At 41.2% G+C, this 26,451-nt stretch overlaps 2 protein-coding genes across 3 annotated transcripts; one reads left to right on the top strand and one right to left on the bottom strand.

The window, feature by feature from the left end:
• The first annotated feature begins 2,571 nt into the window (after window positions 1–2,571).
• On the top strand, window positions 2,572–17,436 carry Arf4 (ARF GTPase 4). Its single transcript, XM_048421487.3, has 6 exons — window positions 2,572–2,889; window positions 8,926–9,006; window positions 9,178–9,287; window positions 14,062–14,133; window positions 14,712–14,837; window positions 16,553–17,436. The coding sequence occupies exons 1-6, from the start codon at window positions 2,823–2,825 to the stop codon at window positions 16,637–16,639; spliced, it is 543 nt and encodes a 180-aa protein (XP_048277444.1). The 5' UTR covers window positions 2,572–2,822; the 3' UTR covers window positions 16,640–17,436.
• Window positions 17,437–19,813: 2,377 nt separating this feature from the next.
• Window positions 19,814–25,609, bottom strand: Pde12 (phosphodiesterase 12). Of its 2 annotated transcripts, XM_087906208.1 has the most exons (3): window positions 23,759–25,580; window positions 22,372–22,450; window positions 19,814–21,824 (listed from the first exon to the last, which is right to left on the bottom strand). In XM_087906208.1, the coding sequence occupies exons 1-3, from the start codon at window positions 25,184–25,186 to the stop codon at window positions 21,382–21,384; spliced, it is 1,950 nt and encodes a 649-aa protein (XP_087762334.1). In that variant the 5' UTR covers window positions 25,187–25,580; the 3' UTR covers window positions 19,814–21,381. The 2 variants fall into 2 exon arrangements, with proteins under 2 accessions (XP_087762334.1, XP_087762335.1); XM_087906209.1 differs by lacking the exon at window positions 19,814–21,824 and having other exon boundaries at window positions 22,325–22,450; window positions 23,759–25,609.
• Window positions 25,610–26,451: the final 842 nt, after the last annotated feature.

Genomic DNA, 26,451 nt, shown 5'->3' with positions numbered 1-26,451 from the left:
TTTAGTTCCTGGGTTGTATCCGGTCAAAAAGGGGGAGTTACTAACAGTTTCTCAAGACCCACTTCAGCTTAATGCAGGTGAGGGTCTCAGGTTGCAAAGTTCATTATTGGGAAAGATGTGTGTGTAGCTCCAGCTAAGAAGGATCCAAGGTTGCCAAGCTATCCCTATACTCATCAGCCTTAGAAATGAATATACTATAGAATATATGCTATTAAATTGCACACTTAAAATTGGTGAATCATTGCGCTAGGTTAAATCTTAATAAAGTGATTTTTGTGGTTGTTTTGTTTTCCGAGACAGGGTTTCTCTGTGTAACAGCCCTAGCTATCCTGGAACCAGCTCTGTACATCAGGCTGGCCTTGAACTCACAGAGATCCGACTACCTCTGCTTCTGAATGCTGGGATTAAAGGGGTACGCCACCACTGCCCAGCAATAAAGTAATTTTTTAAAAGTACAAATAAAGCACTTTTTTCAGTACGGGTTTCTCTATTCCCTGGAAAGGTTCCCTTCCTCCACAGTTAATCGGGTAACTTCTAATGATCGCTGAATTCTATTTGAAATTCTTGTACTGCATCCACATGCGTGCGTGCATACAAGCCTGCACACGTAATGACAATCTGTATTATCCTGGGGCAAAGTCTCTTATTGTCAGGTTAGCCTCACATCTGCTATTTAGTCAAGATGACCTTGTCTTCCTGACCCTTCACTTTCTATCTCCCCAGTGCTGGGATCACAAATGTGTCCCCTCATAGGCTGCAGGAACTTGTGTTTTGTTTTAAAGTCAGTCTCATGCATTCTAGGCTGCCCTTAAACTTTGTATTGGTGCATGTCCTTAGACTTCTGATTATCCTCGCTCCACTTCCCAAGCGCTGGGTTCACAGGTGTATGCCACAACTTGCTTCATGCAGTGCTGGGGATGAATGAACCCAAAGCTGTGTGACAAGACTTTCACTAATCAAGCTATAGACCCAGAAATCTATTTTTATATCACCTTATTATATGTTCTATTTGTTCCCCCTCTGCTCCACTAACCATGCTTTGGAGATCTTTTATTAGGATACCGTGTCTAGTTGTAATTCATTCTAATTCCTCCTGGTATTGGAGAGTACGGCTATCCCACAGTTTATTTAGTAATCTCCCTATCGTTGTGCTGTGTCAGCTTCGGTACTTTCTGTACTGTTATGTTTCCTTCAGACAAGAGGGGAAACCTGGGCTGTTGCCAATAACATTAACTATGAGGCCATATTTTTTGAAGAGAAGTCATCACACTTTGAGCCTAAGAAGTGGGGAAATCCCTCTGTCAAAAAATACCTACCTTCCCAGAGAAAATGCTTACAGAGCTGGTGAACACTAAGGTGGATGTGGGCACTACTCACAGTAAACTGTAGCAATGGTGTTGGGGGAATATGTGGGAGGAGGTGAAGTTCTTTAAAAAAAAAAAAAACAACAACAATAGCGATATTTACACCTTATTTTGTAACCAGTAAAACAGTATCTTTCATTATTCTTCTGGGAGTGAAAAGACCTTAGAGGAGCAGTCTATTCTTGACTTCTCAAAGTGTAAATAGTCAGCTGGGTGTGGTGGGACCAGTCTGGAAACCCAGCCACTCCGGAGTAGGAGGACCACAGATTCGAGGTCGGCCTGCCATTCTGCCCATCAATGGTAGAATGTTTCTTAGCACGCTTGAGATCCTGGGTTCCAATGTCAGTGTTGGTAGGAAAAGGAAAAGCCTTCGAACATTCGTCTTGTAATTAATAGGGTTAGTGATTTCAGTATAACTTGGCGTTGGGCCTAGGAGTTTTCACCTTTCCTCTGCCAGCAGGTCTGCTTTTTAATTATGTCCGGAGAAGCTAGGGGCTGTTAGATGCTTTACTGACTGCGCTTTATTTACTATCTGATACATTCATTAAACAGCTAAACTCTGAGACCTCTCTCCCCTTCGTGGAAGACTTCAGAGGTCTATAAGTAATAAATAAAGTTCTGTACGAATTTTCTTTGTTCTGCGGGCTATCGTTGGATCTATCCCAGATTGCTGCGAGCGGCCGGGTATTAAGGCTATTTCACATGAAATTCGTCTTAGCGCATCTCCTCACCTAGCCTGGAAAGAATCTTTATTGTTTGAAACTGGGTCTGTCTTCGCTTCCTCATTGCGGTAGGCATCTTGGTGCCGTGCAAGGCTCGACGGCATTAGTGGGAGTGGGGTAACCACCAAAGCTCCCCGGAAGGAGGAAGTCACCCAAAGGCCAAGAACGTCATTGTTTAGCCCACAATGCACATGTCGCCTTCCTGGAACCGCGGACTACAACTCACCCATCCGGGCGGAAGCCGTTCACTTGGAACCCTATTGGACGTGATGAAACCAGGACTCCTGGGAGCCGGCCCGTCCTTCCGTCCGCCCGTACCAGCCGTCCTCGCCCGGCTCCGCCTCCGCCAAGGCGCACGTCGGCGACGCCGGCTCGACGCCGGCTCGGGGTCCTTATGCGCAGGCGCGGTGGGCCGGGCGGCGTCCGCAGCGCGGGGGGGTGGGGCGGCGGTGACGCGATTCTGTCCGCGTTGGAGCGGGCGGGCCGCCGCCAGAGTCTCCGCGGCCGCCGTGTGACGTGGCACAGCCGAACACTTAACGCCGTGCCGGAGCCACCGCACCAGTTGCCGAGCAGCTCCGGGTCCCGCTGCGTCGCGTTCCCACGGCTCCGCCGACCCGCCGCCAGCGAGCCTGCTCTTCTGCCTTCCTCCGCCGCCCGGTTGATCGGGAGCCGGGACCGAGAAGGCCCGAGGACGCATCGGACCCCTCTCCTGACCGTCTCTCGTGCCACCGCCGCTATGGGCCTCACCATCTCCTCCCTCTTCTCTCGCCTCTTCGGCAAGAAGCAGATGCGCATTTTGATGGGTGAGTGTGCGGCCGGGAACCGGGGAAGGCCAGGCGTTTGCTCCGTGGCCTCCAGCCCAGCCTTCCCCGGCCCGGGTGGGGGAGGGCGGCCAAGAAGAATCCTTCGGGGGAACAATGGGGGCGAGGGGCGAGCGGTGTCTCCCACAGACGCTGAGCCAGATTTCCTCGCTCTCGGCTTTGCATGCTCGCCTCTCTCTCTCTCTCTCTCTCTCTCTCTCTCTCTCTCTCTCTCTCTCTCTCTCTCTCTCTCTGTCTCTGTCTCTGTCTCTCTGTCTTCCTGGTCTAATTGAGAGCTTGAGAAGACGGAGCGGGGATCCAGGGTTCATTCACCCCGGGGAGGCCCTTTCTAAGGGTGCAATTTTCCGCCCCACGTTTGTGGCTGTGGACAGCGGTCGAGAGTGAGTCCGGGCGACTCCAGCCGTCTCCCCCCCACCCCCTTTCCTGGTCGTGTACGCCCTCTGCACACACCATTGGTATGTGAGCCCAGCCTGGAGCAGCCCTGGGGCAGGAAGTGACCAGGCCCACGGTGGCGAAGGAGCACCCAAGGCTTGTGGAAAAAGTGGAGTCCTTTGAGCTCATTTCGCTAAACTTTGCCTTGCTCTCCACTCGGCTTTATTTTCTCATGCTTATGAAGCTTATTCTGTGAAAACAGAATTTATTCGTACTAAACCTAAAACACTAAACCTAAACTAAAGGTTTAGTAAAACCTTTAACTAAACTAAACCTAAACTAAAGGTTTACTATCTTTCAAACTAATTTTAATCCATGTGACCTGGATAATAATAAAATGACAAAGTCAGTTATTAGAAATGAAAAAGTTATTTATCCAGATAATTCTAAAGCACCTGAACTGAATATGACTCTTGAGTTCAGGGTAACGTATTAAAATCGTTTGTTTAAAGTGCTTCCCAGTGGCAGGTTTTATTGCCCACTGAGGCCGTTCACTAGGGTGAAGGGTTCGTTCTGGCCCTACTACAGCAGCCTGCCTCACAGCTCAGTTCCACGGAGCTGAATAGTATCTTTTGACACTTGTCGAGTGTAAGAGAAAAGGATCATTTTGAGCACGCACTACTGCGAAGTGCTTCAGTTTCTGTGATACAGAGTATGGGGTACAAGCTGGTGATTGTGCCTCTCTCTTTTTTGTTCAGCTCCTTTACAGCCGTAAAAACAGTTGTTCGTTGACTCATTCACAAAGCTAAGTGAAAATGTTTTCTTTCACAGTTACTCAGATCTCCTTTATGAAGAGGACAGTTATTTTTAGGAGGGCCGGTGTGTTATTTAAGACCTAAATGTTTGGAAATTGGCCGTATGAAAAAGGATCTGAAGTCAAAGGGAGGACTTTAGACTGAGATAAATGAGTTTCTTCGAGACTAGCCAGTAGAAGAGTGTGTTACTAAAGAATTTATTATAAATGAGTTACGTTTTTCCTTTGTTATAGTCTTGTGATGGCCGAAGGGATAGGGAGAAGGGAGATAGGTGCTTTAAGCGTTTTGCTATGTCTGAGAAATTCTCAATCCATCCCAAGTAGTGATTGGCAGGAAGGGCGTAGAGCAGCCTTTAACCTGCTTTGCGGGTGGAAGGGCCCGAATCACGGGTGGGATTCCTCTTAGTGTTAGGGGTGTGATCGCTCAGGTTTGCTCTGCTTGTGGGGCTTTTGTTTTATGATACAGCGCGCTCTCGCGCTCTCTCTCTCTCTCTCTCTCTCTCTCTCTCTCTCTCTCTCTCTCTCTCTCTCTCTCTCTCTCTCTCTCCATAGCTCTGGCTGTCCTGGAGCTCACTCTGTAGATCAGGCGGGCCTTGAACTCACTGAGATCCACCTGCCTCTGCCTGAGTGCTGGGAATAAAGGTGGTGTCACCACACCTGAAGTTTTCCTTGTTTAACAGCACTGGTTCAGAAAACTAACTTTTATGATAACTCATCCAAGAAAGTGTCAGGGTTATCTGCATGAAGAAGCACAGTGGTTAGGAAGTCTGGTAATTCCTAAGAATTTGGGGGATTTTTGTTGTTGTGTTTTTCTTTGTGGTTTTATGAGTGACCTTGTAATGAGTAATCACTTTTATGGTATTTTCCCCATTCAAGCATTAGGAACATCAGTGCATGGATGGTTGTATGTACATGTGTGCACATGTATTATGTATTTGTTTTGTGGTGCGGTTTTGAGAACAGGAACTCAAGACCTTGTGTATGAACTCTGCCCTCTCCCAAGCCCTGAATGTTGGCTTTTTTATTTCTCTCTCTCTTTCATTAATGGGCTCCTATTTCCTTTTTCTTCTTCTTCCTTTTCTTTTTTGGGTTTTTCGAGACAGGGTTTCTCTATAGCTTGGGAGCCTGTCCAAGAACTCACTCTGCAGATTAGACTGGCCTTGAACTCACCAAGATGGCCTGCCTCTGCCTCCTCAGTGCTGGGATTAAAGGCCTGTGCCACCACCAACCGGCTCATGCTTTCGTTATCAAGCTTATGTATGCCTCCTTGAGTCAACAGCTTCTCATAGTCTGTTTATTCTTTTGGTGCAGGGGATTAAAATCAGGGTCTCTTGAGTTTTGAGCATATACACAACCACTGAGCTCCTCTGAAGTCCTAGATTTTAAAAGCATATTAAGAGACAGTAGTAGTTAGCCAATGTGTCTGGTTTCCCCAACTTCTGTGGAGATGAAAACTTAATTTCCATACTAGCTGTTCTCCCAAAATTAATTTGAGAAGATTTTGGAAGACACATCTCAAAGTTAACCATAATTAAAAACAAGCCAAACCTGGGTTAGTGTGATCTCGTGTGCCTGTAATCCTAGCACCAAGGAGGCCACTAACAAATAGCCAATATGATACGTTGAATTTAAAATCTTCTAGACTATTGATCAACAGAAATGATGTATTAGTTATTTGTAAGGGAAATTTATTCATTTGAATAAAAAATTAAATTCAAGGATGACTAATTTCTATCTTAGATTACTCAGAAAGCCAGAGTTAGAAAGCAGTCGCTCTGAATTGTATTTTAGAGGTCTATGATAAGTTGTGCTTTTGGTAAATTAATACTTAAATTTAATTCTGAAATTACTAGTGAATTTGTAGAGGAGTTACTAATTTTAACCTATTTTCTTTGAACTTGGGAAAAGGGCTTCTGAGAATGTAGTGTCTTTACACACTGAGCCATCTTGCCAGGTTTTTTGAGATAGGCTGTCATATAATGCAGGCTGGTCTACTCACTACGTAACTAAGGATGGCTTTGACCTTCTTTCTGATCTACCTCCTGAGTACTGGGAAGGATCCTCTATTTGCCAACTTTAAAAAATGCACTAATAAGTAATAAGTACTAATAAGTGAGGCTTTAAGGTAGAGTGATATTTCATGTTTTTTTCTCAGAAACATTTTATAATTTTTTTATTAGTTAATTCTTGGTTCTGATTCTTTTTTTCAACTTTTTGTGAAACTTAGATATGAAAAAAGGTGATTATCACCTATAATTCAACCATTTGACTATTATTACTTATTTTATGTGTGTGTGTGTGTGTGTGTGTGAGAGAGAGAGAGAGGGGAGAGAGAGAGAGAGAGAGAGAGAGAGAGAATCTGGAACTAGAGTTACAGGTGGTTGTATACTGCCCAGTGTGAATGCTGGGGATTGAACTTGGGTCCACTAGAAGAACAGCAAATACACACTACTGAGCCATCTCTCCAACACCTACTTGTCACGCTTATTCTCCACCATTTAGAAGGTTTTATTCCTCTTAAATTATTTTGTGTTTCTTTTCAATTAATGTATTACAAGCATTTCCTTATGCCATTATTTGCAAACATAATTACTGGCCTTTGATAATTTGTTGCTAATTAGCTCATTCATAAAAGGGAAAATACTCCTCAATTTTGTTGGGTAGAAGCAAAATCCAAACATTTTAGCAAACCTAAATTTATTTTTTCTGTAACTGGTAGTTTCAGTTTAAATGGTCAAAGCTCTGAAGAACTAGATAAAATATTATGATATGGTAGTCTGAAGAAAATCTTAGAGGTCACATCACAGTATATAAATACGATCTGAGAGCCTGAGCATCGAATTGCTTTCATAGGTTGGTGGGTGTTTGTGACACAAGGTCACATATAACCTAGGCTGGGTTTGAATTCCTGGTTTTTCTGTCCTATTTCCCATATTCTGGCATTACACTACTGACCAGCTGTTTTGTTTTTCTGATTTTTGTAAGTAGAGGTATATGTTCATAAATCATAAGCCACCCTGAATCTTCAAGATGCCCCAGCAGATAAAGGCACTTGCTGCCAAGTCTGACCACTGGAATTCAATCCCTGGTAGTGGAATGGTGGCAGGACAGAAGTGAAGAGGGTAAGACTTGCAAGCTGTCCTGACCTCCACAGGCACTGTGCATTCATGCACAAGCACATACACATAGAAACTCATACACAAAATAATTAAACCATAATAAAAATGTGCCACCCCTAAAGTATAATTTTTATGTTTATAAAGTTGTATAACAGTTACCATCATCAGATTCTAGAATATTTTCATGACTGCCCAAGTTGAATCCTATAACTTTTTAAACATAATTTTTATTGATTCTTTGGGAATTTCACATCGTGTACCCCAATCCCACTCATTTCCCAGTCCCTCCATATCTGCCCCTCATCCCTGTAGCATCCCCCCAAAAAGAAAATTTTAAAAAATTAATTAAAAACAAATCAAAGCAAACAAACAAAACCCACTTCCATTCTTTGTCTTTCCCACCTCTCCAGAATCTCTGCATTTGTCTCAATGGCATTGGAGTCCCATAACTATCAGTCGTTCCCAGATTCCTCTTCACCACCGTGGCGACCACCAATAGTCTTTGCTTCTGTAGGTTTTTCTGTTCTGGACATTTCAGCTAATGGAATAATGATACATGGCTTTTTTCTGTTTGGCCTTTTCACTTATCATAGTTGTTTTCAACATTTGTGTAACGTCTATTAGTATTCTATGGTGTTTTGTGGCCAAATGATAATTCCATTGTTTAGAAACTCACAGTTTATCCATTTTATCCATTTATCATTTGATGGAAATTGGTTATTTTAGTTGTCGTGAATGATGTCATTTGGTGTGTTTGTGAACAAGCTTGTCTGTAGACTCAAACTCAGAGACACAGCTGCCTCTGCCTTCCAAGTGTTGAGATTAAAAGCACGACACCCCACCTGGTCCAAAGGTCAATTCTGATGTTAATAAAATTTGATCACAATCAAAAAGGTCTTACCCTCTTCACAGAAGAGTTGAAAGATCAAGTTGTCTTTTCGCTGATGATGCCGATTCTAGAGCCTTATACTTGGTATATACAAGGGCTCTACAGCTGAGTTCCCACCCTCCGATTTGCTCATCTTGTTGCTACACTATTTTACATTTGAAAACCAAATACTTTATGTAACACAGTTAGCCTTTCTTGAGTCTATAAGTGAGGGCAGACTAGTCACTGGCATAGTTATATATGTTCCGTCTTAGCATTAAGAACTTTTTAAAAGAAAAATTTCACTTTTAATTTTTAATTGTGTGTATATGTGTGTCAGGGTATTGTGCCTGTGCAGGACAGAAGAGATCATTGGATCCCTTAGAGCAAAGGCACTTAGCAGACAAGTGATGATGGCTGCTAGGACTGAATCAACACTTGCTCTAAACCACTAACTCATCTCTCCAGCATGAAGAGCATTTATTCAAAATAAGCTGTAAATATTAAACAGCAGGTTAATTTTTGGTCTGGAGATGTGGCTTGGTTGGTGTGCTGTGCTAGCTTCTCCATTTCTAACAGGCTCAGCTCACCTGTAATCCTAGCACCAGTGTTCAAGGAGAGAGAAGCAGGAGTATCGATAGTTGAGGGCCATAGATAATGAATTGAGGGCACTCTGGGATATGTGAGAGACCCTGTCTCCAACAAAGGCACTCAGCTAGTTGGTGACACAGTACATTTTAACTCATTTGTGTATCAAAGAGTTAACTTTTACTTTGAAATTAATTATTGTTGAATTGCTTATGTATATTTGATTCAGATTTTAAATCTGTGATATCTTCTTCTAGTTGGATTGGATGCTGCTGGAAAGACGACAATTCTGTATAAACTGAAATTAGGGGAGATAGTCACCACCATTCCTACCATTGGTAAGAAATTTATAGATAACTCTGTAAAGTGAAAATATAGTTTTGTTTTTTGTTGATCTTAAGAGATGATATAGGTAAGACTTACAAAGCTATTCTAAGAGACTTTCACATTGCAGGGGTTTAATTCTTGGTACTTTATTATGAACAGTGGTCATGTTTTTTTTCTTTTAGGTTTTAATGTGGAAACAGTAGAGTATAAAAACATCTGTTTCACAGTATGGGATGTTGGTGGTCAAGATAAAATTAGGCCTCTCTGGAGGCATTACTTCCAGAATACCCAGGTGAGATATGCCATGTATTTGTAACTCTAATTTATAGATTTCATATTCTGAATTTTATATTGAATGTTGACTTGTTTATATTCTTTAGTATGCACTTACTCATGCCTTTGAAAGTTCAGGTACGTAGTGTGGAAGAGTTAAATGTAGCTACTCCAGTGAGATTTTAGATAGGAGTAAATTAGTTCTTAAGAATGAATTACGTATTTCATCAGTAGTTCTTTTGATTCTTTTTTTTTTTTGTTCTTTTGATTCTTAACCTTAATTTTGAGATTAAATTATATATAACTTGATTTAGCTCAGTCTGCTTTGCTAACTTATAAGACTTTTTTATGTTATCATACAGGATATCCTGGCATGAAAGAGACCTTAGTGATTATGTAGATAAGGAGTTGTCAAATTTGGCTACACTTTTGAGGGAGTTTTGAAAATCTCTAAAGTTGTCATAAGTCAGAATCTTGAACACGGAAGGCCAGCAGGCTTAGTGTTCCATACTTAGTATGTGTGTGGCCCACCTGGCTCTCTATGAAAGATACAGACTGATTTAGTGGGAGAAGCTTTTTAGATTTGATAATTCTAGTAAGTTCTCTTGTGGTATTGATTTTGCTAGTTTGGGTTCTTATTAAAAGTTCTGTTGTCATTTTTGAACTGTGGGGAGGCCTCTCTTGGATTGTAGTATGCTTAACAGCATCCTTAGTGTCTACTTATTAAATGCTAGTAGCCACTCTACCTTCCAAGTCAAGTTTTGACAACTACAAATGCTTGCATGCTTGCAAAAAACAAAAAACCTCCCTAGGGACAGGATGAGAACTACTATTCTAGTTCTCCTATTTTTGTGTTTCCTCTCCACCTGACCCCTGAATGCTGAGATTGCAGACATGTACCATATGCTAGAGTTTCTAAAAGTGAGGAAACTGAGACTTAGAAGTGACTTCAAGACATAACAATGGCACATACCTGTAACTGGGAACCTGTAATTGCACTTGGGAAGTAGGAGGATGAATCTAAATTCAGTTCAGTCTGCTCCTGCATAGCATGTTCGAGGCCAGGTAAGGCTCCATAGGGAGAACTTGTCTTTAAAAAGAAAAGATTGAGGGGTTCTTTTTGTTTTTGTTAACCTGGTCTCAGTTCTTTTCTACTATAATTTTCTTTTCTACTACAATGAGGGGTTACACATCATGTTTTGTGTTACTACCAGAGTTGAGAATTTCTTGAAGTAGTATATTTAACTTTTGAGAAATTTAAGATTTGTAGTGTTGTGCTTATGCTCCATTGAGGTGCACTGTTGCCTGGTAGCAGTGAGCACCCTTGTTGAGTGGCTGGAACAGTCCTGGCTTAAGTAGTATATCTTACTAAATAAGTGTATGAATATAAAAATAAATATGTAGCATAATTTCTTACTAAAAACAAGAATGTGTTAATTCATATGGCTTTGGATAGAGAACAGATTTTTGAAAAGTATAGGCTTTAAAAAACTGTATTGTGGAATTAGAATGTAACACAATAAACCATGTATCTGAAGTAAAATCAGGCATGATGTAAATCTTGCTGATTTTAAACCTTATAATAATAGTCTTATCCTTATATTTGTTTAGAATGTTTTGTAAGACATGTGAATCATGAATTTGGGATTAAATCTATCCTGGTCTCTTTGGATGACTTTAGAATTAAAGGCCAGAGCATTCTTCATCCTAGATAGTTCTTTCCCTTCTAGGGAAAGCTCTATGTGGCCTGGTTTAATTACCGCTAAGCTAGCTCTTCTAGCTTGCATTTCTAGCATTCCTAATCAGTTCTAACTCCTAACACTTAAACTAATTGTTTATTGTGGTAAATTGCTCTCTCCTCATTAGATAATTCCATTTCTTTTGCTTTTCTAAATAATTTGGCTTTTTCAAAAAGGTTGATTTTTATTTTGTGTGTATGTAGTCCCCCCTCCAAACGTACGTGTGTGTGTGTGTGTGTGTGTGTGTGTGTGTGTGTGTGTGTGTGTGTGCCTACCACATACATGCCTGATACCTACAGAGCCAGAAGAGGTTGTTAGATTCCTGGAACTGGAGCTAAGGATGGTTTTGAGCTGCCATTTGGGTGATGGGAATTGAACCTGGATCCTTTATCAGAACAGAAGTGCTGTTAAAAAACCACCTGACTGACCCCAGTTTGTTTGGCTTTTTAAGTAATCTTTTCTTAGAACAGATGGATGTGCTTTCAGAAGCTTAACTCTTCCGTACTGTTGATCCTGTGGTATTACAGGAAAGGACCAACTTAGAATTTATTCTTAAAATCTCTCTCTTACTTTGGAATAGATGACATTATTTACATTTAGAAAAAAAATTAAAATGGAACGTTTAAAAAATGAAATTGGGGCTGGAAATTGGCTCAACAGTGCTTGTTGCTCTCGTAAAGAAAAAAAAAGGCCTGGGTTTGATTTCCACACCCAGGTGGTGCCTCCCAACTGTCTGTTACTCCAGTTGAAGGGGGAGCTGATGTTCTCTTCTTTTGTTTTTTGTTTTGGTTTGTTTATTTTTTGGTTCTCTGTAGTTTTAGATCCTGTCCTTGAACTAGCTCTTGTATACTAGGCTGAGACACAGAGAAACTCTGTCTTGAAAAACCAAGCCTAAGTAAACAAATAAACAAAACTATTGACTGAGCAACTTAACAAAGCAAAGGAAGCCATTTAATTTAAAGCAAAAGGCTGGGGCAAATGGGAGGGGCTGGAAGGAGAAAAGGGAAGAGGAAAAACCATGTAATTATATTCTCAAAAAATAAAACAATATATAATTTAATTAAACAAATACATTATACAGTTCTCTTTTTACTAATGAAAATGCTTTTTCTTAATGATGATTAGCTTTGAGGGCTGGAGAGATGGCTCAGTAGTTGAGAGCACTGACTTCTCTTCCAGAGGTCCTGCAACCACATGGTGGCTCATAACCATCTGTAATGAGATCTGGTGCCCTATTCTGGTCCACAAGCATACATGCAGTCAGAACACTGTATACATAATAAAAATAAAACTTTTTTTTTTTTAAATAAATGAGTAGCTTTAACTAAACTAATCAGGAAGTTATTCTTGTAATCATACACCTGGAAAGAACGTGTTAATCTTGCAATTCTCAATTCTTATTTCTTTATTTAAAACAAAAAACTATCAAAGTGTGTCAAGCTCTCCTTTTTACATTTTGTATGTGCCTTTTACTGCATACATAAATCCACATAGTTCATAAATTTTTGACGATCCTTTATTATTTTCCTTTTGTCTTCACTACATAGTCTCTGTTTACATGGCACTCTGGAAGTCAAAGTATAGCTCATGGTCCCTTGGACCTTATGATCTCCTGCCTCTGTTTCCTGAATGCTGGAGTCACAGTGGAGTGCAGCACCACACAGTTTTATTCAGGGCTTCTTGCATGCCAGACAAGCATTCTACCCCCTAAGCTAGACCCGCCCCCCCACCTGTAACTCTTTTGTTACTGTATTTAAATATGATAGGGGAGAGAAAGGAGGTAACAATTGTTTCTCTTAGCATTGAGAAAAGTACTCATTGGTTAATTATTTTGGAGTTTTGGGTTTTTGGGGGGGGATTTGAAGAATGATTGGTTAAAATTATATGATGTTTAAGTCAGTTTTCAATAGGTGAGCCTTGAACTGACTTTGTGTTGTTTATTTGGGTTACTGTTGTGCTGGAGCACCACGACTACAGCAGCTTGGGGAGGAAAGGCTTGCGGTTCCATAGCACTGTTCATCAAAGGAAGTCAGAACAAGAACTCAACCAGGCAGAAGCTGATGCTGAGACCATGATTTGTTCTTCATGGCTTGCTTGCTCAACCTGCTTTCTCACAGAACCCATGACCACCAACCTAGAGATAGCACCAGCCACAATGGGCTGGGTCCTTCCACATAATCACTAATTAAGAAAATGCCTTACAGGCTTGCCTACAGCCAGATCTTATGGTGGCATTTTCTCTACTTAGGTTCCTCCTCACGACCAGCTTGCATCAAGCTGACATAAAACTAGTCATAACAGAACCTCTTTTCTTTTTAATTTTAAAGTCACATTTTATTTTCTGGTGTGTGTGTCAGTGGGGAGTGTGCAGGGAGTTTATGCCCCTTACTTGCATTGTGGGAATAAGTCTCTTTCCTCTCACCCTGTGGGTTCTGGGGACCAAATTCAGGGCATTATGTGCTTTTACCTGTTGAGGTGTTTTGCTAGCCCCTGTATTAGAGACTTTTAAAAACTGTTAAAAAAAAAAACTTTATAAGATTTATTTATTATATATACAGTGCTCTCTCTGCATGTCTGCTGAAGATGGCACCAGATCTCATTACAGATGGTTGTGAGCCACCATGTGGTTGCTGGGAATTGAATTCAGAACCTCTGGAAGAGCAGCCCATGCTCTTAACCTCTGAGCCATCTCTTCAGCCTTAAAAACTATTTTTAAACACTCAGTCTTAGTTAGGGTTACTACTGCTGTGATAAAATATGATCAAAGCATCCCAGAACTACCTGCCCAAGGACAGGCTACCTTGTCATAGGCTGGGCACTCCCACATCAGTAATTAATTAAGAAAATGCCCTACAGCTGGATCTTAACGAAGGTATTTTCTCACTTGAGGTTCCCTGTGTTCAGATGATCTAGCTTGTTGATGTAAACCTAGCCAGGATGCAGAACTTACTTTCTACCACACGTCAAACTCTCCATGCTGTCTTGCTAGTGTATTTAATATTTAGTGTGGCCCCTAAGTTTTAATTTATAATTTATTGAAAAATTTTTCCCTAGGGTCTTATTTTTGTGGTAGATAGCAATGATCGTGAAAGAATTCAAGAAGGAGCAGCTGTGCTGCAGAAAATGGTAAGTATACATTTTAAATTGATCATTTTCAAGATATATTATGGGGGTATTGTCCATGATTACATACTTAGAGGTAGAAATAAGCTTGGAAAACTTACGTTATTTCCAAGTTCTTAAGAATGCACAAAAAAGCCTTCTAAAGTCTATTGATTTATTTATGTAATTAGTAGTTCTCAACCTGTGGGTCGAGACCCCCTTTTGAGGGTCAAATGACTCTTTCACAAGGGTCATCTAAGACCATTGGGACACACAGATATTTACATTATGATTCATAACAATAACAAAATTATAATTACAAAGTAGCAACGAAAATAATTTTATAGTTGTGGATCACTACAACATGGGAATTGTATTAAAGGAGCACAACACGAGGAAAGTTGAAAACCACCTTCTTAAAGGGTAATCATTATTTACTCAAAGTGAAGGATATGAGATTTATAAGAGTGCTTGGAATTTACATAGAGAAATTTAATTGATGTTTAATAGCTTGTTTAATGTTGAATAAAATGTATATTTAGGAGGACTTGTGAGTAGTCAGTTTGATTTTAGAAGCAGCTAACAGTTGAACCTTTCCCCAGCTTCTGGAAGATGAGCTGCAGGACGCAGTGCTGCTGCTGTTTGCAAACAAACAGGATTTGCCAAACGCTATGGCCATCAGCGAGATGACGGATAAGTTAGGTCTTCAGTCTCTCCGGAACAGAACAGTAAGTATTGGAAGGTGACACTCACCTCCTCGCTGGTGAAACTAGGGTAGTTGGACTGATACTCAGCTGCTGATTAGTATTGTTATTGTTGTTACTATTTGGAGATAGGGTCTAACTGTGGTCCTGGCTGGCCTGGAACTTACTCTGTAGACCTCAAACGCACATAGATCTGCCTGCCTCTGCATATGCCACCATGCCCACCCAGTTTAAATGTGTAATAATTATTTCCTTTAGACAGACAGAACATTTATAAGAATATGGTAATATATTTTATAGAAAATACATACTAACCAGCTTTAAGTCAAAACTATAAATATTGCATTAAATTTGTTTTTAAAAATATGGATATGCCTTTATTTTGACTATTTTTTTGTGTTTGGGGTTGAGGGATTCTTTCATGTGGTAGGATAGTTACCCTACCGCTGAGCAGCATCTGTAGTTGAGTACTGTGTAGTCGATGCTGGCCTTGACTTTCTGTTTTTCTTTCCCAAGTGCTAGGATTAGAGGCATGTGCAGTCTTAGCAAGCCTTACGTTTTGTGCTATAGCAACTGTATTTTAAATCATATCATTTAATGTCTTTGTTTAAAACTTGAACTTCTGCTGACACCTTTATCTAATACAAAATTACGAGAAATACTGTGCCTCCTATCAGGTAGTGATTTGATATTGGCAAAGTTCATGTACACATGGAAACTGTATCTCAGACATGAAACCATGTTGTCAAAAGAGAAAAGATAACTCTCAAAACTCCAGTGTCCCATACTCAACAGCAGCTTTACATTGACCTGTTAACAAGGCAGATTTTGTTTATTCTGTAGACTGTTGTGATGTCCCATGTGAATTAAACTGTGGAGATACGAATTTATGCCCTTTCCCTCCCTTCTGTGTTGCTAGGGTATTTGATAGTCAGAATAATTGGCAACATGGTAAACCTACAATGGCTTTGCAACATTAAAATAAGTTTTTTTTCTTCTAAGGTGAAATAAGACTAGTCAGTTAAAAATGAATAAATTATCTGTTTAATGAGAGTTATTTTCTGGGTGTTTCAAGTTTTATGGGGGGTTTTGTTTTTGGTTTTTTGAGACATATCTTTATATTTTATTGTGTTTCATAGAAGCAACTAAGAATCTTTGCTGTTTAAAAGTGAAACTTTTTGGAATATGTAAGATCAAAGATGCTAAAATTACTTTTTAAAAAGAAGTGAAATCGTGAAAAGTTTTAGTTCTTAGAATACCAACAAGTATCTTTCAGAAATTTACCCCTTTTAGACTGGGGATGTGGCTTAATGACCGAGGGCTTGCCTAGCACATGTGAGGGCCTGGGAATGAGAACTACACAAAGCACAGCTCCTAGTTATGGGGTATAATGAGAGGATCTTAAGGACCAGGTAAGTAATGTGTTAGAGATGCTAAGTCCATTGAATAACAGATGTAGTTTCAAATGGATAGAGTGAAAAAATTCCTAAAGGATACTTGAGTGACTTTTGTAGTTACTGAAAGAATTAAATTCATGTTTGTTGGATGCAAGTAGATTACTTAATGCTTAGATCCTTAATGTCTATAACTGATTTAGTCATTTCCATTTTTTATGCTTATAATGTCTTAGTAGTGCCCTTGGCCATTTATGTGGAAGGAGGGACTTAATATTTTCTGTTTAAAAAATGAAAGTAGGTATTATCTTGCTAATAAAGTATTTTCTTGTCCTTTCTTTACAGTGGTATGTTCAAGCCACTTGTGCTACACAAGGAACTGGTCTGTATGAGGGACTCGATTGGCTGTCAAATGAACTTTCAAAACGTTAAATGAACCTGGATATCCAACCAAGGACATGTTTGATAGAATTGATCTAGACGTGTTACAACAAAATTAGTTTGCATCTTGGTTATTAAAGAATATCTGAGACAGGTTTGGGCAGAATATTACAGCATTTAAAACTTATTTTGTTGCCAATTATTGTTTACCAAGCACAATGTTGCTATTTAGCAATATGCTTGGGTGTAAGAGAAATTCTCCTTGGGAAAAAAAAGTATCCACTATTATACTTCCCTGAAGCCTAAATGCCTGGACATACAGCTATTGTGACTCCTTTAAACAAATCTGTTTGAGTGTTTTGAGCCCACACCAATAATGTTATAAAGTTATTCCCTTGGTACTTTACTGACACCTTGATCATTCCTAGGACAGTCTGCTGATGTAACAATGTAGCATTCCATTTGTATTTATTTCTGCCCCTTACCAAAAAAGATTTTTCTAATACTGCTTGTACCAGCCAGGGAAGTGCTCCAAAACACTATTGAGTATTCTTGGACTGAGGATGTCCCACCACCAGCAGCCATTAATGACTCCTGGCTTCCAACAGCCAAACTTACCTCGTTAATGTGGTCTGCATTTGATAGCTAATTCTGTGCTGGTTGCAAAGAGTTCATATTGAGATAACTTTTAATACTCAGCAGATTGTCTTCCTTTATATTGTTACCTTTTTTATGTTGCATGTTGCTTTTGGAATCACCCTGACTCTTTGCCCAGTATATGATAGTTCTGCTGATATTACTGTTTGTTGATGAACCTATCTTCATAAAGAATTTTTTGAAAACTCAAATTCAGTGAATAAGTTTTCTTCATAACCCATTTGAAATTATTCCTAATAAAATGATAAAAAAAAATGTGATTGTGTGTTCTTTCAGTCTTTGGAATATTTGAAACTGATTTCCTTACAAATTTAGGCAAATGTATATTAAACTTTATCATAAGTATGTACACACACAAAAACGGATACAGGCTGTGATCCTGTTTTAGGGCTCCATTAGGAGTCTTATAGAGAAGACATGTTCCCTAGAGGGAATTAAAAAGCAAAACCAGTACCACTTCATACTAGAGTGTTACCAAAGAATAAAACTAGTAAGTGTTGAGGATGTACAGAAATTAGAGCACTCATGTATTATTTCTGGTGGGGAAGTGTACCTGCCTTCAGTAATATTTTAGCAATTCTTTAAAAGGTAAATATTTTCCCCATATAACCCAATAATTCTGCTCCTGTGTAAGCGATACTCAAAAGAAATGAAAACACCCACACAAAACTTGTACACAAATGTTTATAGCAACATTATTTGTGGAAGCAGTACAAATGCCCAGTATAAATAGATAAATGTAATGGAAAATTCATTTTAAAAAAAACTACCCAGTATTGATGCTACAACATGGAAGTAACCAAACAACCTAACTGAAAGAAGCCAGTCACAAAAGGACATCTTTCTTTGCACTTGTGAAAAAGTCCAAAATAGACATTTCATGGAGACAAAGTAGGTAAAGGGTTGTCAGGGCAAACGAGTGACATCCTGTAAGTACAGGGTTTCTTTCAGCTGTTAGACTTAGTCTGACACCCAAATACCAATAGCTCTTAACAATAAAGACACCAGTTTAAGCCAGGTGGTGGTGGCTTGCCCCACAGCACTCCAGAGGAAGAGGCAGGCAGTTCAAGGCCAGCCTAGTCTGAGTTCCAGAGCTACAGAGAAACCTTGTATTTAATAACCCCCCCCCCAAAAAAAAAACAAAACCCCAAAACATAGAACTTGGGTTTTGATAGAACAAGAGCTTCCTATCAGATGAAAGTGGTATTAAGCCAGCTGGACAGCTTTAATGGTTCTTGTTGTTTTTTTAGTTTTTAAAGTTTTTTAATTTATGGGTATGGGCATTTTGCCTGATATGCATCTGTATCATGCACATGCCTGATTCCCAGATGCCAGCACAGATGGATTCCTGGAGCTAGAGTTAAAGGGGGTTGTGAGCCAATGTGGGTGCTGTGAAATGAACCCCAAGTCCTCTAGGTGCTCTTAACCACCAAGTGGTCTCCCCAGGCTCAAGTTGAATGTTTCAGATGTCATTCACTAATGTTCTATAGAAGCTGTACAAGCCAACTCAACTGATTAAGCTTAATGTTAAAATAACTTTTACATAAATTTTAGCATCTATGTTAATACACTAAAGGTGGTCAAGTAATAATAGTTTCCTACCTGTTATTTAACAGGAAATATGTCACCTTAATTTATTGGTTTACAGCTTAAAAATTGCCTTAAATTTAGGGACTATAATAGTTTGAACATTTTGATTACACATAATTATTATACTCAATTATATTTAATCTCATTTTCTCAGTAATTAGTATTTTTATACATTTTTGCTATCTACTAATCTGGATTTAAAGTGGTTCCATTTAAAAGTAAGTTCTCTGAAATTGCTCAAGTTAAAAAAATAGCCTTTTGTTGTGAACATCTTAAGTTTTTACCATAATTTTGATTTACATTCAAGGTTGTATTTTTGAACTTGAATTTATACTTTTCTTTAAAGGAAGCGCCTTTTCTGCTTGGCACAAAGTAGCAGTTGGTGAAGTAGGCTCTGAAAAAGGGTTTGGTAAACTATTGAATAGAGTAAAGCATGTTTATGGCTGTCTAACGACTTCAATTCAGAAGTTAGAACTGTGTCATTAGAGTATCACTTCATATTCACCAGGATGACTATTTAGAAAATGGGAGTAAGAGCCGGGCGGTGGCACATACCTTTTATCTCAGGAGGCAGAGGCAGGTGTAGTTTGAGGACAGTCGGGTCTACAAAGGGAGCTCCAGGGCAGCCAGGGCTACACAGAGAAAGGTTATCTTGGTGGGTTCAGGGGAAAATTAGTGGTGGAAATAAGATTGAGAGGATGGAGGGAAAACCAAACCTGTGCACTACAGTGAGCGAGTGTGTAAGACAGGGCTGCCATGCGAGAAAGTCTGGCAGTACTCCAGAAAGCTAGAATGACGACCAGCAATTCACTCTGAAGTGTAAACTCAAGAGAACTGAAAGCAGACGTTCCGGGTTGGTGTACAGCTGAGTGATGACAGGATGTGATTCCCCAGCACTGCCAAAAAGGATGTGCAACCAACAACTTGGGCACAAGTACCCATAGTACTAGACACAACAGCAAAGAGACAGTCCAAATGTTCAGATAAGCAAGATGTATTATCCATGCAGTAGAAAATACTCAGTTGTAAAAAAAGATCAAGTGTTGGTACATAACTGTAACATGGATGAACCTAGAAAACATACAAGTGAATAAAGCCAGAACATTGTAGTCAGAAATGGCCTTCTTTTGACGAATGACCAACTGTAGTGTCTGTTATGGGAACAACTGCATAAGAGTTATTTTCACAGAATAACATGCTCTAAAACGGTCACTTTTCTTCAGCAAGAACTTATGACATAAATGTGCTTCACCACAAAGTTGCTAGATTTCCCATATTTATTAAAATCAAATGTACTAAAAATTCCAAAAGTTGTAGAAAAATTCAATCACAAAGATAAGCTTAAACACTTCTGATTAACACCTTGTATTAATCTGTAAGTACAAATTAATCAAGGTATGATACTTAGAATTTTTGTAGTGTTCCCTATCTGCATTCCAGTCGGCCTGACATCTGTATGCTGGAGATCTGACTAGGTCAGATCTTTATACTTTTATACTTACATTATCTGTAAGTCTATAAAAAGTTTATTTCAGATATTGGGAAAAGTCCACTGCTCCCTTTTTTTCCATTTATGTAGCTCAAACTGACCTTGAATTGTGTAACCCAGACTAGTATTTAACTAGTATTAGCAGCCCTACCTCAAACTCCTGAGTGCTAAGATTACAGCACCATGCTAGGCTCCCTTTTTCCTGCTCATAAAAAATTACCATTTTGAAAATGCTCGATGGTTTTTTAAGTATAATTTGAAGCCCCAATCAGAAGTTTCTCGTAAAATAATTGTGCTCTATTCTTTCATGTCATATGGTCAAGTAACCTGTGTGTTGACATCTATTGTCAATTTCTATAATAGACATTGTCAATGTCTATTTCTCATGAGGAAGAATGAAGACAAGGGGATCAGACTGTGTCGCTGCTCCCTGGGGACACTGTTAAAATGGGCTGAACTGTGAATGAGAACACAAATTACGCACATTTGTGCCATCATATGCACACTAAAAAAAAAAACGCTAGAAATAAGAGAAAATACCCTGCTAACTGAAAAATGAAGCTATAAAAATTGGTAATGGTATATTTTAATCTTTTGTTAAAGCTCTAAATTATAATAACCACCAAATTGAGGTAGTGATAGACTAAAGTATTCCATGTCTCTCTGAAGTATTTCACTTTTACCTGCATGTCCCCCTCCAATTATATGAACATAATTCAATGTAAAGTGTTATGAAAGAAAATGAGATTATTCAAATAGTACTTAAAAACCTTAATTGCCAGCTTAAAAAAACCTATAAACTATACACAATAGTTCATTTTTTCTTCCTATTCATAAATGTTTTCCTTCAAATGTAGGAAATTAAAAAAGAGGACAAAGATATATGATGCAAACATTATGAACTGGTATGTAACAAAGCCACCTGGAACATAACTAGTAGGGAATGATCATAATAAAGTTTAGTGTCTAGACGTCCGCTTTGAAGATTTTTATATATAAGCGCTGATTCATACTAAATTTTCTGAAAAGTAACTCGCTTCACTCAATGCAGCAAAACCTAGTTCCATTTTAAATCACAAACCAGTGCTATGTGATCAGAAGGATGAGAAACACTAGGTAAGGCCTGATGGGTGGTAACTTCTTCATGACTAGGTAACGGAATCACCTGTTCAACCTCTAACGCATTTAAGTCAATAAAAATGTAATCTAGGCATCCGTGAAAACAACCAACATAATTGGTGTAAGCAGGTTCCCCACAAGCACTTTTCAGTTTGAAAAGGTGTGAGAGAGACATACTGCATCTTTCCTTTTCCCCGTTGGAAGCCCAGTCTTCATGATCCTCTGGAATGCTGCCATTGGTAACAAAATGATACACTCCTGTAGACGGTGTACTATTAAAGTCTCCACAAAATAGAACTGGTAAGCCAGGATACAGCTCACATGAAACATGTCTAATGTGAGCCAAGGCTACTGCCATTTGAACGAGACGAATGTATCCACCTACAAACAAACAAAATTAATGTAAGTACTTTTTAAAGTACTCCCTAAGAAGGGGGGGGCTCTCACTTATATGGTACCTATATAAACACATTTTCACATTGTGTGTGTTAAGAGTGAGAGAGACAGATGGGGTATAAGCCTCGGTGTCTGTGTGGAGGTCAGAGGACAATTTACATTGAGTTGGTTCTCTTTCCACTGCATGGGTCCCTGGTATTGAACTCAAGTCTTCAGGCTTGATGGAAGCACCTTTACCAGCTAAGCCACCTGGGCCCAAGACATTTTTGTAAAACAGCTTTAGCAACTTTAAACACCTACAGCATCTGAGTGACATTGAGAACATATGTTTTGTATAGGGCTGGAGTGGTGGTGCATACCTGGAATCTCAATTCTGAGGAGGCTGAGGCAGAAGGGTTTAAGTTCTAGGCCAACACATTTCAAAGTTCTATCAAAAAAAAAAAACATACATCTGTGTGTGTGTGTGTGTGTGTGTGTGTGTGTAAAACAGCTTCAATAACTTAAGTCACCTGTAAAACTAAATAAAACTTACCTTTTGGATGCCAGTAGAGATGGGTATTAGCAACACAAATCTTTTTAGAAGAGTCCTTTATAGACTGAAGAACTGAAATCTACAATAGAAAACATCAAGAGTTCAGTTGGTGTTTGCCAACCTCCTGAAAACTTCTTGGATTTTGCTTGAGACAGTTTCTCAGCAGACAGTCCTGGCTGTCCTGGAACACACTATTTACATACTAGAGTGCCCTCAAAACTCAGAAATCCACCTGCCTCTTCCTCCAAAGTGCTGGGATTAAGGGTAGGAGCCACAACATCCCACCCTGCAGAAGGTTTTGTACTTAAAACTGTCGACTGAGCTACTTGAAAACTAAGATAGCATTTTAAAAATCTGATCTTGCATGTTTTAAGGTATGCTAACATGAGAAAAGATAATAACGTTTTAGTAACCATCCAGTATACATAACCATTAGGAAAACACACTTTAGCTGAAAATTAAGACTGGATGCTGTTTTCAAGCACATGCCCCTGGAGTCAGGCAGGTCTCTGAACACTCTAGGGTTTACAGTGCTATGCTGTGAAGACACTCTTCAGTGTTAAATGGCAAAGAAACCGTATCACCTACCTCATAGATGTGTGCATTCAATTAAACGAGTTTACACAAAAGTGTACAGAACACAATAGTGCTTAAAAACCGGTAGACATTTGTTTTACTTGGAACAAAATCACTTAAATTCTTTGGACCAAAATAATTTAACCCCAACACTTGGGAGGCAAAGGCAGGTGAATCTCAGCGCCAGCCTAGCCTACATAGCCAGTTTCAGGGCATCCAGTTACATAGTGAGACCACGCCTCAAAATACCAACAAAAAAAACAAGCAAAAAATAACAGAGTTTTAAGCTAAGAAGCAGGGTGTGTTCACACCCTGAACAAAGCTAGCTCGCTAGCCTAGTCAACTGGCTAAGAATCACGGTTCAGACTTCTATGAACCAGAGTAAGCGCATTTGATTATCTTCTCATGTGTGAAATAAGAATAGTATCTGTAAAACAAAAAGTCAATGATTTCTTTTACATACTAGGCAACAATAATTATGAAACAGGTCTTAAAACAAGAGGCACTTATACTTGTAACCGCTTTAAAGCGCGTTACAAGTGCTTGGCACGTTCCGACCATGACTGCATTTCGTACGCATCTCCCTGGATTGTGAGCACTAAGACTGCTCTATTCATCTTGTTCAAGGCGACCTGCGTCGGGGTTAGAGACAAGAGGTGTTTAGAATGTGCTAGATTAATGAACAAGCCACACTGTAGAAGACGCTAGGGCAAGCATACTCGAAAGAAATGCCATCTAGACAGTACCACCATCCCTCCACTCCGAAGGCCCCGAACCATGGGTGAGAAAAAGGCAGGCAGAGCTACTTGACCTGAAGGACAGACGATCTCTGGAGTACTTTATCCAGTGCTAGAGGGTTCAAAGCCAATTTCTCTAGTAGGTCCTTGTGCAGCGGGTCCGACTCCAAGGCTTCTTGGAATGAAATGTCGTGTTGGCTAAGGAGGTTGAACTTGGACTTCCGGTAGAAAGTGGCCAGGCCTTCGTGCTGTTTGATCCGGAACACGCCCTCCAGGCCGAAGGCCTCCAGGGCCGGTACCAAGCTGTCGGTGAACACGGCGCGGTCCACCTCCTGCAAACAGATGAGGTCTGCGTTGTAGCCGGTGAGCTCCTTCTGGATGAGGTTCTGGCGGTAGTCAATCTCCAGAGCGTAGGGCGCACAGTACGGGTAGAGGACGGTCCGGGAGAACTCGGTCTGGGCGTACGTGTCTGCAAGGATGTTGTAGGAGACGGTCCGGATGATGGAGTCCTCCGTCACCTTCTTGGTGTACAGATGCCGATGGTCAAACGTGCAGGTGCCGGGCCCGGCCTCCACGGGACACACGCTCTCCAGCTCGCGGCTGGGCCCGAAGCGCTGCCCATTGCCCGGCGTGCAGTGAAGCTTGAGCCGCAGCCCGATGTCCGCGTTGCACGGGGTGTACACGCGCTCGGTCACACCTGTCTCGGTCCAAGCCGAAGACGGCCCGGGGCGCGACGACGACTCGAGGCCGCCGTCCCCGGGCTCGGCCGCACCGGGCTGGACCTCCTTGTACCAGCGGAACACAGAGTTGGCGGAATCCCCGAATTCCAGGCTGAGCTTGGGGCACACCGGGAAGCCGGCCATGAAGTAGCGCGGCAACTGCAGCTCGGTGAAGGCGGGCGGGTTGCGTTCCACCTTGTACTTGATGTCGCCGATCTGCAGCACCGCGCCGTCCTGCCAGGCGTCCACATTGAGCACGTCGTCCGCCACGGCCTCTTCGCGGTAGTACAGCTTCACCACCGGCTCGCAGGCCGCTGCCGGTTCCGGAGCGCAGGCCGCGCCGCCGCCCGACTGCGCTCGGTTCTTCCGGTTCTTCTTGGCAGCCGCCGCCTTAGCGTGGCCCTTCAGGGCGTTGGTAGCGATCCGGCTGAGGACCCGGCCCAGGGGCTCGCTCTGGTCGCGCTGCATTTTTTTGTGGCTGCCGTCGGCCAGCGCGAACGACAGGCTGAGCTTGGGCTCCGAGGGCACGCAGCGCACCACCGCCCGCTCCATGGCGCGCGCCGCCTGCTCGGTCGCCGCCTCGGGCCGGCTGCGCTGCTCCACCACCGACCGGACCCCACGCAGCACGGAGCGACTCGGACGCCTCCACATGAACCTAGCGGCCGACGAGACCCGAGAGCCAGAGTCGCTCGCCGGTGAACCCGCGTGGAGGAGCGGCGGCAACCGGCTCCAAGCCCATTCAGAACGAGGACTTCCGGTCGGCGGCTGGAGAGGGAAGGGCATGTTGTTCCCAACGCGCACTTTCGCCAAAGTCACTCACCGACTCGTTCCTGGCAGAGCCGTCTGTGTCTAGATCGACGCGCCTTGGTGTGTTTGTGTTCAACGTGGGTTTTAAAGGCAAAGAGAGGAAGTTAAAGGCGCCGGCGGGTAGGGTGGATACCAGATCCCGAGATTTGTCGAAAGTGCGGGCTTCCAGAACCGGAAGTGATTGGGCAGTGTCGTCAGGCGTTGATCTCCCGGCGACAGTAGACTTTCTGTCACTTCTCTTGGCAGTGCATCGGCCTGGGTGTGTGAATGGTGGGAACCCTAGCAGGATTGCAACAGTTCTCACAGTTTGGCCACTCTGCCCCCTGATTTTCGAGTTTCGAGGTGTGGCGGGTGGAATGAAGCTCGGCCCGGTCCCTTGCCCATGCAGTCAGCACTGAGGGCACACAGTTTACTTAAGCCTCACGTTGTTGTTTTTGAGGTAGGTCTCCAATCCGTCGCTTAGAATTGCGGAACCGGGAAAGACTGGGTCAAAGCCGCACAATATAGGAAGTTGTCAGGGAGTCCCGACAAGTTACTAAGCTGTTACTAAGTTGTAAAGAGCTTGGAAGGCCTTGTCTTTGTAGGGTTGCAAGATTTAGCAAATAAAAATACATGGTTCAGGTAAAACTTAGAGAATTTTTTAAAAACGAAAATGCTTAATTCCTCCCCGTATTACCTTATCTGAAGTTTAAATTTAGCTGAGAGTTTTCTTCCGATTTTTATTTCTTTCAAAACTCTTAAAGAATGAATGATCTTGACATATTTGTAGACCAAAACGAAGCCCTGCCTGACCAGGACAGTGAACCCAGGGGACATTAGCGTGTAAGAAAGACTCATCGACGGTACTGACTCAGATTGTCAGGTCTGACATCAAGCGCTTCCACCCACTGGGCCATTTTGCCTGCCCAGACCTTATTTGGTTTTCATGGTCTTGTATTTTTCCAAGAATTATTAGGAAGTGTCAGATTTTGGGGAAAGCTTGTTTGTAATTCACAAGCTTGAAAGGAGTGAGTGAATGCCATGTCTGAGGCTTTATTTTATGAGATTAATTTATAGCTCTATCTATAAATTATGTAATTGAAACTTGAAATTGAGAGACTGGGCAGTAATATGATTTAGGTAATGCATATGGGGAGGTGAGGAGAATAGGAAGAACTTTATTCACCTAATCTCAACCCGTGTCAAGAAACGAGCTAAGGATATAGCTCAGTGGACAAGTACTTGGCTAACAAGTGTGAGGA

This window comes from Myodes glareolus, chromosome 5 (assembly GCF_982192425.1).
Source record: "Myodes glareolus chromosome 5, mMyoGla1.1, whole genome shotgun sequence".
Classification (NCBI taxonomy): Eukaryota; Metazoa; Chordata; class Mammalia; order Rodentia; family Cricetidae; genus Myodes; species Myodes glareolus.
This window is presented reverse-complemented; position numbering and strand designations above follow the sequence as displayed.

What these genes read in the sequence shown, in the direction of transcription:
- Arf4 (XM_048421487.3), top strand. Translation starts at nt 2,823, where the DNA reads ATGGGCCTCACCATCTCCTCCCTCTTCTCTCGCCTCTTCGGCAAGAAG. An exon ending in GCAGATGCGCATTTTGATGG is followed by an intron (nt 2,890 to 8,925) that starts GTGAGTGTGCGG and finishes ATCTTCTTCTAG; the next exon opens with TTGGATTGGATGCTGCTGGA. An exon ending in ATTACTTCCAGAATACCCAG is followed by an intron (nt 9,288 to 14,061) that starts GTGAGATATGCC and finishes ATTTTTCCCTAG; the next exon opens with GGTCTTATTTTTGTGGTAGA.
- Pde12 (XM_087906208.1), bottom strand. Translation starts at nt 25,186, where the DNA reads ATGCCCTTCCCTCTCCAGCCGCCGACCGGAAGTCCTCGTTCTGAATGG. An exon ending in AGAGATCGTCTGTCCTTCAG is followed by an intron (nt 22,451 to 23,758) that starts GTCAAGTAGCTC and finishes TTTCTATTGTAG; the next exon opens with ATTTCAGTTCTTCAGTCTAT. An exon ending in TCTCTACTGGCATCCAAAAG is followed by an intron (nt 21,825 to 22,371) that starts GTAAGTTTTATT and finishes GTTTGTTTGTAG; the next exon opens with GTGGATACATTCGTCTCGTT.